This window comes from Notothenia rossii (assembly GCF_949606895.1).
Source record: "Notothenia rossii genome assembly, chromosome: 3".
In the NCBI taxonomy this organism is placed as follows: Eukaryota; Metazoa; Chordata; class Actinopteri; order Perciformes; family Nototheniidae; genus Notothenia; species Notothenia rossii.
This window is the reverse complement of record NC_136901.1, coordinates 71,126,830-71,140,010: the sequence shown is the minus strand read 5'-3', so window position 1 is coordinate 71,140,010 and position 13,181 is coordinate 71,126,830. Positions and strand designations below refer to the sequence as shown.

The window sequence follows — 13,181 nt, the reverse complement described above, 5'->3', positions numbered from 1 at the left end:
TCTGAAGAATGCCTGTCCCAATCTGTTCCCAGCAGATGTGTTTCCATAGACAACGGCTGTGTGAAGTATTATAATAAGCAAAATAGTGCGACGGTTTTGGCTTGTCAGCAACTCCCATACTTCAACCATGTCTGCAGGCTATTAGCTGAAATGGAAAACTTCCCCCCTGAAACAAAAGCCACCCTTCTCTTCTCCAGTGTAATCGAACAATAGAACTGCAGAGTGAGCCGTAGTTACGCTGCCTCAAAAAGACGTCCTCTGTCTCTAATCTCCCTCATTAAGCAGGGAATGGCATACGTTGTATGAGGTTATTGTTTTGGGTATTGCATATATGAGAATCAATGTGCGGCTGCAAGCTTTGTGTTATAGCTCAAACATAAACAGATCTGACCCAGGGAGGATCATTTTCATAAAGCAAACAAAGTGGAGCCCAAGATGGAGCTACGCAAAATCTGTGCTGGAAAATAATAAATAAGCTGGCATCCTGCCAGACAGGTGTTAGAGGGCACAGAAAAGATAGCTGGACAAATGATACTGCTCGTATTCTCAGGCACAGAAAATTACAACAACATAAAAACAATTATTTGGCTTAATGCGTTTAATGAGGGTAATGAACTTAATTTGCAGCAGCATCCAGTTTTAGGCTTGTCACAAATGATTGTGCAAAAACCATCAAACCATTAATCTATATTTACTCTGTTTTTTTAATTTGGGAAGCTAATTTGGTGGCGATGCAGCGGATGTTTTAGTCATGGGTTTGTTGTCAGAGTGGGGTCACAGGCTGCATGAGAAATGGCCGAACATTTATTTTGGGCCATATTTCATCGGGAGCCGCTGAGAGATGGGAGGACTGTATTGTGGAGATAGTAATGGTCACGTTCACTTTGAGAGTTTTAGTAGCCATATTCCCCTGACCTTAAGAACTCCTGTGTTATTCATCTTCAGGCAAGTGACTAGGATTGGCCATGGGATGAAATATATTCTCAGGTCTCTTGATAAATGCCCTGGGAGGAGGCACAGGCGGCTGCAAAGCTTTTATTTATCAATGCAGGGGAGAGAAAGCAGCAGGTAGAGAGAGTTGAGGACAATCGGGTGCAAACATTGTACTGACTCCAAATGCAGCGAGAGTCCGAACTTCAGCGGGATCCAGTTACATTGCCTCAGAGGAGATGAATTATAAGTCCATTCCGGCCCATCCCAAGTCAGAAACTGATCCCTTACCAGCTAACCCTGGAGCGAGTCTCAGGAGCTGAAGTGAAAGCTCAGGGCGAGGGGAACAAACAGAGATTTGCCCGGGGTCAACTCTGAAAACAGCTCATCGCATCCACAGTTTTTCCGCCGGCTGTTGTCAATCATGAAGAGAGGTCACACACAAAGAGAATCAAAAGTTCTCTGCCAGCAATTACGTCAAGTGGAAATGAACGATGGAGTGACGGGCGGCAGAGAGGTGTATTGGTAGAGTGTGTGTGGAAAAAGATGAGGGCACGCTAGAGGCGGACTAAGGTAAAGCCCATCCAATTATAAAACCTGATTAGCCATTTCAATTAAAATGTGATGAATGTCCTTTCAATGATTGGCTGGCATCGTGAAAATCAATGAGAGCGGCCGGCAGGAGGAGAGCAGGTGCTGGTCAGGGTTGTGGTGAGCATCAGGATCGTTTCGCTGTGACACCTGGTGGGTCAGATAAAACTTCACTCAGTGATGCTCCGATAAGCCACCAGAGATATCACGCAGAATAGAGGGAGAGAGGGAGTTGGCTGATTGACTGACTTTATTGTCTGGGCGCAAGAATGGTGTGTGAAGCGGAAAAAGGGAAGAGTGGAGATACTGGATCTTTGCATCTAAGGTTAGCTAGGTGCCTTTGGTTTGCCCTTAGAAAGTAAACAGCAATTGGCCGATCTAAGGCTATAGTGTTTATCCAATCAGCAGAGCCCAGTTGGCCTGTCTCCTTGCTGACGGGTGTTGTTTTGTCTTTAGTCAGACTGCACATCCCTCTGTAGGCTGTGGCGCTGCAAGTCCAAATAGCACAGCCTTGTCTGGCCTTTGACTCACCAAGACAATTGGATTTGTGAACTTTAATGAGAGGTTCAGCCTTAGTTTCTCCCCTTTTTTGAAGCTCATTGTGGAGGGTGGAAGGTTTAGCCCTGCTGCTTTTTGTTAAGCACCTCTGTGCTTCCCTGAGGAGAGAGACTCAGAGCAAAGAGGCACAGGCAAGTAAAGGGAGAGGAACAAAGATGGAGGATGTTTCCTGTTCGATTCTCCATGTCCTAAGTGTGTTCTGTTCACGTGTTGTGTGCGATGTCACGAACAAAACTCATCGTCTTGTTTTTATCTTCAGCCAGTCATTCACAATTGATTGCGTGTCAAGAGATCTCTTGCATTAAAACGGGCCGCCAAAGAGCCCTGCTGCATATAATCCCGCTACTTAAGGTATCAGATTGTACTGAGATAATCACCCATGAAATAGATTCTGGCATTTCTCTTAAAGACTCGGGTATGTCAGGCGGCTTTGTCCAAACAATTGGATTTTTCCAGGCAAAAGGAGAAGGCAAGGACAAACGGATGAATAGGTATTAGAGTGAGACGATGCTTTTTTTGACCATTTTCTATTTTTCAAAATTGGACTGTTAGAACTCTAATTTAATTGTGCAATTCTCATATATCTCAGATTCACTAACACCAATTAAAAGTTGTCAAATCGATGCTTCCACTGTTGAGCACAGTTCCTACTGAGCAGTAGGATTACAGTCTGGTAAAATTCATCGTAATATGTCCTATCTAATGTTAATCAGGGCAATTTTGACAGAAACCTTTTGGACGTGTTATAGCTGCTCATTGCTGAAATGTAAATCACACATGCTGTCAGATACATGCCCATGCTGTCACCCTGTTAAGTCTTTTTTTGTCCTCTTTAATTCTAATCTTCAGTCCTATACGTTTGCTCCTCTCATCCTGCTTCTGTCCTCCTCCTTTTGTCGTCAACTCACCACACGCCAGCCTGCAGCACTTTAACCTTTGCCGTTGTTCCCCGTCCCTCAAAGCTGCGCCGCTCAATGCGTCCCCTCCTTGACTGTGTTCAGCTGACAGCACTACGCCCCCGTGGCTCCCGGGGACAATGGCCCTCCACAAAGGCCCCAGGAGCATCCTCCACTTCCTCCACAAAATGTCCCCAGCCATGGGAGACAGCCGTAGCAAATCCCCTTCTCCTGAAAAACACACACACACACACACACACACACACACACACACACACACACACACACACACACACACACACACACACACACACACACACACACACACACAAACACATAATACATACACACAAATCCAAGCACACATTGATGTTTGTCTGGGCTTAGCTGTCATCTTCATACTGTACTTTTGGGAGAAAGAATCTTCCTGCTCCTCTCTCATGCTTTTGAAAGAAAGAGACATTCAATAAGAGGTGCTAGAATTTCATAAGCAAATCCTTCATTTTTGCAGCATCTCTCTTGGGGGTGTTGTGTGCGTAGAGAGAAAGAGACAAGGGAGAGAAAAACATGCAAGATCTATATATATATATCGAGAGCTGAAATGAAGGAAGGTAACACTGCTGCAAACCTGCCTCAGAAATGCTCTTTCTCATTTTCTATTGTCCACAGATTGACACTCAAGCTCAAAATTCAAATGGTTATTTAATATTAGCTAATGCTTGCTCTCTTCACTGCATCAAACAAACATGGACATAGTCAAGAAGCATTAGTTGGCAAGCAATGAACTCATTTCATAAAGTCTTTAAACAAATGAACAAGATGCTCAAGTGAGACTTTTGCACAAAAGATGTGAACTCATCGGGTGTTTTTCAGCCGTGCTTAATGTTTCTCTCTTGTTTTCTCTGGTCCCCTTGCAGCGGTGAGCGGGGCCGAGGACGTGGCGCTCTACGTGGGCATGGTAGCGGTGGCTCTGTGTCTGACTCTGCTGCTCATCGTGGTGGTCCTGGTGTACCGGCGCAAGAAGGAGGACCTGGACTCAGATGTCGCCGACTCCTCCATCCTCACCACTGGCTTCCAGCCCATGGGCATCAAGCCCAGCAAGCCAGGTGTGTGGGCACCGCGGCCACGCAGGCCTCCCCCCCACAGCAGTAGGACACTGTTCTTTGTTTTACCCTCCTCTGTGCATCCGTCGGTCTGTCCGCCTGCCCACTGTGACCGTGTGGCACTCATCTACATGTGCCACCAAGTCTGTTTGAGGTTGTGGAGTCGTGTGAAAGTACAATCAGCATAAGCAAGATGTAATCTGTTGTGTTTTTGTGTGTGTGTTGTGAGCTGTTTATTTGCCTGCCTGACACATTATGTTTTGCCCCTTCCTCATTGTCAGGGAATGTACCCACTCTGTTTACTGCCTGTGTGCAGCATCTCAGGTTTACCAGCAAGTAATAGAAATACAACTGTCTGAGTTGGATGGAGATGGGGAACTGTGTTGCAGTGCCTGTGATTCACCGTGAAAAAAAAAGCCTTTATTCAGTCTGGGTGCTAAGCTCTATCTGAGTTCTGTTTGGAATTGATTTTGTGGTTGCTAAACAGACAGAGCGAGATGGAGAGAGAGGATGTGAATTGACTGGCTTTGGGTGGAAATTGTGTTTGTGTAATGTCAAGAGTGTGTGAGTCTTCTGTTTTCCGCGCCATGTGTCTTTCCTGTGTTTGTTACACTTTTCGTTGTGTGTTGCGACAGCTTAAGAGCGTGTGAGGTCTGTCTCTGTGATGTATGAACCCCCCTTTGCCTGCCACTCATTGAGTTTCACACAATTGCCTTTGTCTGTTTCTTCTTAATTATTCCAACAGAGAATTCCCATTTGCTCACCATCCAGCCTGATCTAACCACAACCACCACAAGTTACCAAGGCACCCTACGCTCTCGCCCTCACACCACGGGGAAATTTTCAATGACCAATGGACCTCTGCTAGACCCGCTACCAAACGGCTCGCACACGCTGCACAACGGCAAGCTCAACTCTGACCCTGCAGAGTTTGTCAGCAGGCTGTCCACTCAGACCTACTTTAAAACGCTGCCCCGTGATGTAGCTAACACCTCCTATGGGACCTTCAATTTCCTGGGAGGCAGGCTGACCATCCCCAGCACAGGTGGGTTCTTCTTAGGCTCATACAGGCTGCCCTCACACATGTAGTTCAGGAGAACAAAATTATAAATTGTTTCCTAAAAAGGGTTGTTCCACTAAATCACATAGTCTGATAATTAGTTCATTAAACAATGTTGTCATCCTGACACATTAGTACCTAAGCTCTTTGTGAGCGGCTTCTCTGGGTGTTGAAAAGAGTTGACAAAGAAATAATACATACTTTTTAGGAATTCTAAGAGTTTCTATGCTTCCCTCGTTGTAAAAAAGAAACTTCTAGAATGCACAATCTATTTGTCATACTAGACAATGACTTTATAATATATTTTTAAGAGATTTCTGAGACTTCTTTTTGACTTACTATAACAGGAATCATATATAATATTTGTATTCAATAGTATAGAAACACTTTTAATATGATACAAGAAGGTAAAAACGTCATGTCAATGTCATTCTATACTATTACTTATTTTAAGTGCACTCGTACTTTCTACTTTTCTTTTCGTCCGGTTTCATTTTGTGATACATGACGTTTACTTGCAATTTTCCTCTAACAATGCCCATAATCATTTTTGAGAGCTATTTCTGACACTGAAAAAGACCCAAAAAACACATAAGGTGCAGTTAAGTGCAGCAGGAGTTGCTCTCAGGCCATGTAGCCAGATGATCCCTAATCTTTCCAATCACTAACTTTCCTGCCAGTCCCTGACTCTTTATTTCTTCATCTAAGGCAACACTACATTATTTTATCATTCTAGATCCAGACTATGATTTTCTGTTTGAAGCTATACTTCAAACTAACAAAACTATACTAACCATGTATCATCTAATCTACTAAATGTAAAAACAACAACTGTGGGAAGTCAGTCTTGCTGCATTACAAATGCATTGTCATTGCTCTTCCATTAAAAAAAAAATATATATATATATTTACAGAAACTTAATTACACCTGCCTTAATGACACAAAGTCTCTTACTGGACGTTAACAAGTAGAATTGAGAGGCCCCAAAACTGCATGAAGGGCTTGTATAGCTTGGTGATTAAAGTGGACTGAAGTCACAAATCCAAATTTGACATGGCATCTAAACAAGATCCAGTTAAATGTGTTGTCAGTACAGTACATCGGCACTACACAGCATGATTAGTTAAAAAGCTCCATACTGACTAACTATAAAATATAAAGTCTGCACCAAATATTCCTGGAATAAATGCATAAATGATTCCTGGAATAAAACCTTGAACCAATTATTCCAATTAGGCCCCTTGCATATGACAAAGCTGGTTGAATTGGTAGCTGATGTACAAAAATGTCAGTTGTGGGCTATGTGCATGGACACAGAAATGGAGAGTCCATTAAAAATGATTCTGATAAAAGATATAAAAAGCCCACCATCATTAGTGCCCTGTTTTGCTTCCCCTTTTAACATTAGCTGAATACAGAGCTTACATAATTATACTGGAAGACAGTGTTTCCACCTGGCTCATTGTAGGCTGTCCAGATTATTCCATGACAGTGCCATAAACCAGTATCTTTTTGAAGAAAAGGGTATTTTCTTCTTGTGTTTTTGCTCGCCATCTCTCTTTATCTTCTGTCTCTCTTTCTCACTCTTATAGATATGTTATGCTTGGATTAACTCAAAGCCATGTATAGTATACCACGCATTGGCACCCATCTTTTCATCGGGACACAGAAAACAAAAAATCTTTACTCAGAGGAGCTATGCAGCCATTTAGTTTCAGAGCCGGCACTTGGAAGACAGTTAATAGATTCAGCCTAGACTGTGAGCATTCAGGCACCTTGGCTTTATTCAAACAGAGGTTTTTTTTGGGTAAGCAGACCCAGTTTACAATTCAGAGATTGAGTCAGACTCACTGTTTGTACCACATTTTATTCTAAGTGGATGATTTTGGCATGAGAATCACAACACTAATGCCACAACACTCAAACTACCTCAATAGCTCTCTCTATTCTCCAAGGTGCATTCCCACACTCTCCTGGGGAAGTGTAATCTTCCTTGAGTAGTCTGTTCCATGGTCTCAATTATCTACTTGGTGGCAGACTGAGGACATTTAAACTGCGGTGCAGTGTGTGCTTTTGTCTCAGCTAATTGTTGACCGTGGGGACGTGTGCCGCCTCTGCTGCCGGTGCATAGATTTGCATCTACTGTACCTGACGGAGGCTGTCTCTGACCTTCAGAATAGATTTGTTTTTCCTATTTTTTGTAGCCACAGTTTTGTTCAGTGGGCCCGCTTCCTTTGTGAAATGACAAAAATCGTTGTTCAGTCAGAACAAATGAGCCTGTCCCTCTTCCTTATCCCCGCTCTCTCTCTCCCTTTGTTGTTATTTGCATTAGGAATCAGTCTGCTCATTCCTCCCGAGGCCATCCCCAGAGGAAAGATCTATGAGATTTATCTCACTGTTCAGAGGAAGGAAGATTTAAGGTGGGTCTCTTTAACACAGCCTAACTGGCAGTCTTCCCTGGATGCCACTAGGCTGTTTGTTTTGATGCTCTACTGTTCCATTAGGAGAGGCTTAGGAGTCCATGCCAGCACTGTGGAGGACAGATGTAAATAAATAGTAGCCTTTTACCTGGGTGTGCACTATTTAAGCTAAATTAATTGTTTGTAAAAAACTGTTGATCTGGCATGCTACATTTAGTCTCAGAAGGCACAGCCAATGTATCATGCTGTTGTAGTGTTATGTTATTACTCAGTCATCACAACCAGGTCCAGGCTTTCATTATTCTCTGTGGCAGCTGCCAGATAATTTGCAGAGGTGGAGGACAGTGTTGCATCCTGCTTACAAGAGACCAGTAAATTCTCACTAATAACCTGATGAGTAAAAGTACTTCCTCCGGAGTCATTCCCCTCTTCCTCTTTTCTCTACCCGGTGTAGGTTGCCCCTGGCCGGCTGCCAGACCCTGCTCAGCCCTGTGGTGAGTTGTGGGCCTCCGGGGGTGGTCCTGAGCCGGCCGGTTATCCTCAGCATGGACCACTGCTCTGACGCATGCCTCGATAACTGGGCCGTCCGTCTCAAGAAGCAGAACTATGAGGGCACTTGGGAGGTGAGACAGCGCTATAACTCCAGCACCAGCACTCACGAAAAGACAGAGTTGCCACCCAGTGAATTTGTTCAGTCTTACTAAACTCAATGAGGGTTTTCTTTGAAAAAGTACAAACTTGTTCAGTAGTGACTGAAAGCAGGCAATGGAAAGCACTCAATGCTTTATAGTGGAAGTAGTTCTAGCACAGCACTCATCCACTCTATAGTGTTTAAATTATATTGACCATCAGGTGTTTTCTCCCTGGGCTGGAACAAAGGCCAGGGTATACCCACTATCCCCAGCTTAAGAGTTGCTAGGCAACATGTTTCTGAAAACCGAAATTCTCTAAGCAAATTACTGATCCTCAAAGTACTCCCCTGAGTGCTCCTTGACCATTTCTGACCGCCGCTTCCAATTACAGAGTTCCCTCCCCATTTTTGTATCCATGAAATTTGAAAGTAACCAGAACTGCTAGACTTAAACAGGATGTAGCTGGGAAGAAAATGTGGTGTCTATATACACACACACACACACACACACACACACACACACACACACACACACACACACACACACACACACACACACACACACACACACACACACACACACACACACACACACACACACACACACACACACGCACATCCATGCAAACAAATGCGGTTTGAGTCAGTATACAGATCTTCGCAATCCAGAGAGATTTGAAAGGGTGCTGGTGGGCTTTGGAGTGTTAGTAGGTCTTCTTTCATGTTCGATATTGTGCATAAATTATTCAGCCTCCCCGTGTGGGGTGTCTGTGGGATGGATTGGCCTGTCTGAGGCAGAGGTTAGACCAGCACTTTTAATCATCGGCCAGACCAAATATAGCCCAACGGCCTAACTGCGTGTCCACCAAAGGTGGACGACAGAATGAGAGAGGAAGCATATGCAGAGAGTGTGAAGAGAAGTGAAATTAAAGAAAGGAGGCAAAGAGGGAAAGGCAAAGTGGACATGCTGATAATGTAGATGTGGAGGAACGATTAGAAAGAATGGGAGATTAAAAATATGACCCAGCAAAGAAGAGTAAGACATAGAGATGAAAGTGAAAATGAACATGCTGAAGCGAAAGGAGTTTGGGAAATAAATTGATCGTAGAGTGAGCGTTCAGCGGCGTAATCGAGCCACCTCACCCTCTGCTCCACTTGGAAGAAATATTAAGATGATGAAGAAGTGAGACTCCATTGTGGTTGCATAGCAAATGAATTGTGTCAATACTAATTCTATTGACGTAGATGGTGTCTGGTTGAATCGATCCTAGAGGGGCTCGCTGGGCATTTGGCAAGCAGAATGCTCTCCTCAGCTTGATTGGCTAATGAGAAGAGTCAGTCAACTGGCATGATGGGATTTTAGAGAAAATGTTGTCACCTTGGGTCCAATTTGTCCCCATTAAATTAGCCCGGAGAGCAGTGATATTATCTCATAAAACTATCCCATAGTGAGATGTGATAGGACATCTTCACAAGTCTCTCATCTTTATTAGAGATTCATTTGTGAAACGGCTATGTGACCAAGCAAGAAAAATGTAGCTTCTGTGACATGTTTGGATCAGTGTTTAAGTTTTTCTACTTGGCATATCAAGCTACAATTAATTTAATTAATGACAAGTTTCACTGCCATGCAAGGGTGTTGTTTAACAGTTACATTGGCAAGTTGTTTTCACCCTCCTTAACAAATCTCAATGGCTGAAGTAAATTCCGGAAAACCTAACAATCCGATATTTACTGCACCGCCACAGTTTTTTCTTTCTCCAGCACCATCTATTCTTGCCAGGAATCTATTCGAGTCTCCTTTCATGTCAATTGAATACCTCGTTCATGCATTATTAAGTAAATTGATGGTGTTCTATAGGATGTGTCTTTTTTTATAAAAATGTGTGTTATCATGTCAGTGAGTATACTGTGGTGAAAAGGGAATTTGACGCTAAAACAAAATATTCCTTTTTGTCCTGATATAAAGTTAGTGACCCAGACACTTGTGGAACATTTCCTTATAGCATTTGGCTTTAATGTTACTTTGTCACGCTGCAGGAGGGACATAAATGGGGGCCTTGCTCCTGTGCCAAACTGCTTTCCTAACAACCCCTTTACAAACACAGAGCCACATTAATATACATAAGGTACCCAGGCAAACACATTACCCTCCCTGCTTCATAATCTGGGTGCTTGACCTTCATCTCACACCTTTTTTCTTTTTCCCTCGCCCCCTCCAGGACGTCCTGCTGATGGGAGAGGAGCTTGTGTCAGAGCCCTATTACTGCCAGCTCGAGGCCGAGACGTGCCGGCTCTTCACGGAGCATCTGGGCACCCTCGCCCTGGTGGGGGAGTCCCTGCACATGGGGGCTGCCAAGCGCCTGAGGCTGGTGCTCTTCTCGGATGCTTACTGCTCCACACTGGAGTACAACATCAGGGTCTACTGCATGGACGACACACAAGACGTCTTCAAGGTAAATTGTGACAAATGCAGCGCCGCTTGTTATCTGTTTGTCTGGCGGTCTCTAAGCCTGAGACTGCATGGGCCGAGTGGTTTCACATCACCTGAGTGATAGGCAGATTATTATGTGTAATAGCATTGTCAGTCACATTTGAAGGTTAGTAGATATCAGCCAAGGCATGTAGGAGCTAGGCGTTGCCATGGTAAATTGAACAATGTTGCAAGCCTGATTACACCATGTGCAGAACAAAGGTGTGTGATTTGTGGCGCACATGTTCCCCCTCTTGAAACAATGCATATTTCCTGATTATTGATAGTATACATCTCGATATCTGAGTGCATTTTTGTGTGAATGCCGACAGAGATGTTTAATCCTCTCCTGCTGTCAGTGGTTCCGCTTGGCTGCCGAGGGCCAAGAAGTTTCCCATCACTTTGTTCAACAGCATATTTTGCTTCTCTTTTTCTGCTCTCCACATGGACAGAGTATAATCAAGTACTAATGCCTTCCTCCCTCCCCCGAGGACTGCCTCTAAGTAGCCTGTTAAGATTTCATTTGCATGGTTAATTAGTAAATTAAAAGGAGAGCCTGCCCCAATCTTTTCCCAGCAACCCTGGGCTCTCGCTATTTCTCCCGGCACCCCTCTCCAAGCTTTTCCTCTTCATCTGACACTCACAGAATGAGCCACTTCCTCATCAAGTCCACTTTTGCCAGCTGTAATGGCTGACCTCTGTGTGCAGAGGTTTGCCACTGACACAATCTATGTATGGCTGTGGGACGTAAACAATGGCAGACAGTGGGGGCTCAAACTGAAATTAGCACTCAAATATTCAAGACGCTGCAGATGAGATGAAAACTGTGCACAGCCTCTAGCTGTGGGGCGAGAATTACCAAAATCTCTCTTCGCTTACATCTGTCTCTTTGTGGCTCATTTCTGCCCCTGCTGATATCTCTCTGTGTTTCTTACAGATATTGCATGTTAGCAGGCATGCTGAGGGAAATTGTAGGCTGACACTCAACTGGGTGTTGAAATAAATGTAAAATGTATCATACAGGAAGTAAAACCTTAACAGCTATCTCAGCTCTGCAGAGAAAGTACTTTATGCAGATATCAAAGCAGTTGTAATGAAGGGGTTGTCTCTATATATTCAGAACATCGGGTGACCCAGTGGTGTTTTGCTGCAGTGTGACTGTTGAAATGACCTTGCGCGTCCTGTGCTGGATGCAGGAAGGCTGCTGGGGTGTGTGTGTGTGTGTGTGTGTGTGTGTGTGTGTGTGTGTGTGTGTGTGTGTGTGTGTGTGTGTGTGTGTGTGTGTGTGTGTGTGTGTGTGTGTGTGTGTGTGTGTGTGTGTGTGTGTGTGTGTGTGTGTGTGTGTGTGTGTGTGTGTGTGTGTGTGTGTGTGTGTGTGTGTGTGTGTGTGTGTGTGTGTGTGTGTGTGTGTGTGTGTGTGTGTGTGTGTGTGTGTGTGTGTGTGTGTGTCTTGTTCTGCTATTCTCCCCATCTCTTAGCCAGGAAAAGGACATCTGAGCTTGTTGACTACGGCACTTGTGCTGCCGTACTCTGCGGCTCCCCCGGCGCCCTTGAGTGCATTAGCTCCTCGTTTCTCACACAACCTGGTCCTGTGGTAAACCACGGCGTCTCCAGGGTTTTGTAGTTTTTAGTGAGTGATTTAGAAAGTGGCCCACACTGTTTAGTAATCTCGACTTCACACTGCTCTTGGTGCTATTATGGAGGGAGCAGTTCATTTAGCAAGTGCATTAACCACTTTGAGTGGGGATTAAACTTCCCCAGAGAGTTTCAGCCTAATCACTAATCACTATCTTTAAAATGCACCATTTATGATTAGACTTTCACTATGGCTACCATTAGAGTTAATTGTAGTGTGCAACATTGTAGGAGTAGCAGTGTGTGGTACTGTGCAGTGCCACAGCAGCCTGTTTTATGTTTCTGTTGATGTACAAGTACACCTTCAGCACATGTGAATTTTATGACAGTCTGCAAATGCACTTTGCCTCGTTTTTCAGACAAGAAGTTGACATTCCATGCATTAAAGCGGCTGTACTTTTGATGGGAGATGAAAAAACCGAGCAGAAAGACATTTCTCTGCTTTTTCGGCTGGCTGCTCAGATGCAAAAGGATCTTTGGAAATGGAGGTTTTCTCTCCAGTCCCCCGCTGGGCTGTCAGTCTTCTTTGACAATCCTCCATCAGTGAAAATGACATGTACACACGCCCACTAACACATACACAAATGCTACACTAATGCACAATCTCTTATCTCCAAATTACAGCAGATTATAACCAATGTTATTGTCTTTGATCCTAAGTGTGTGGGGGCTCTTGGGAAACAGTGACATTTCCGTCTGATGCTTGCCGTATGTTGGCAGGACTCTGCTGGGACCAATTAAGTTAATATTTAATGTGTGTCCCACTCTTGATGGGCCCAGCCAAGGCTGGCGCAGCAGCAGAGGAGACATGATCTGCGTTTGGTAGCGCCCTCACTGTGCACTCGCTTGTTCCCAGCAAGACCTGTGGGAAGGCTTCACTGAT

General features: G+C 44.3%; 1 protein-coding gene across 7 annotated transcripts in view; it reads left to right on the top strand.

Annotated features, from left to right (window-relative positions):
* unc5a (unc-5 netrin receptor A) overlaps positions 1-13,181 on the top strand; it is a 129,500-nt gene that overhangs the window by 101,720 nt on the left and 14,599 nt on the right. For 4 of the 7 annotated variants that reach the window (XM_079669100.1, XM_079669099.1, XM_079669096.1 and 1 more), the window contains 5 exons: positions 3,893-4,123; positions 4,824-5,123; positions 7,472-7,559; positions 8,014-8,182; positions 10,413-10,646. In XM_079669100.1, coding sequence (XP_079525226.1) covers positions 3,893-4,123; positions 4,824-5,123; positions 7,472-7,559; positions 8,014-8,182; positions 10,413-10,646 — 1,022 coding nt within the window. The remainder of the gene's footprint in view (positions 1-3,892; positions 4,124-4,823; positions 5,124-7,471; positions 7,560-8,013; positions 8,183-10,412; positions 10,647-13,181) is intronic. The other 3 variants (XM_079669101.1, XM_079669098.1, XM_079669097.1) reach the window with 1 other exon arrangement.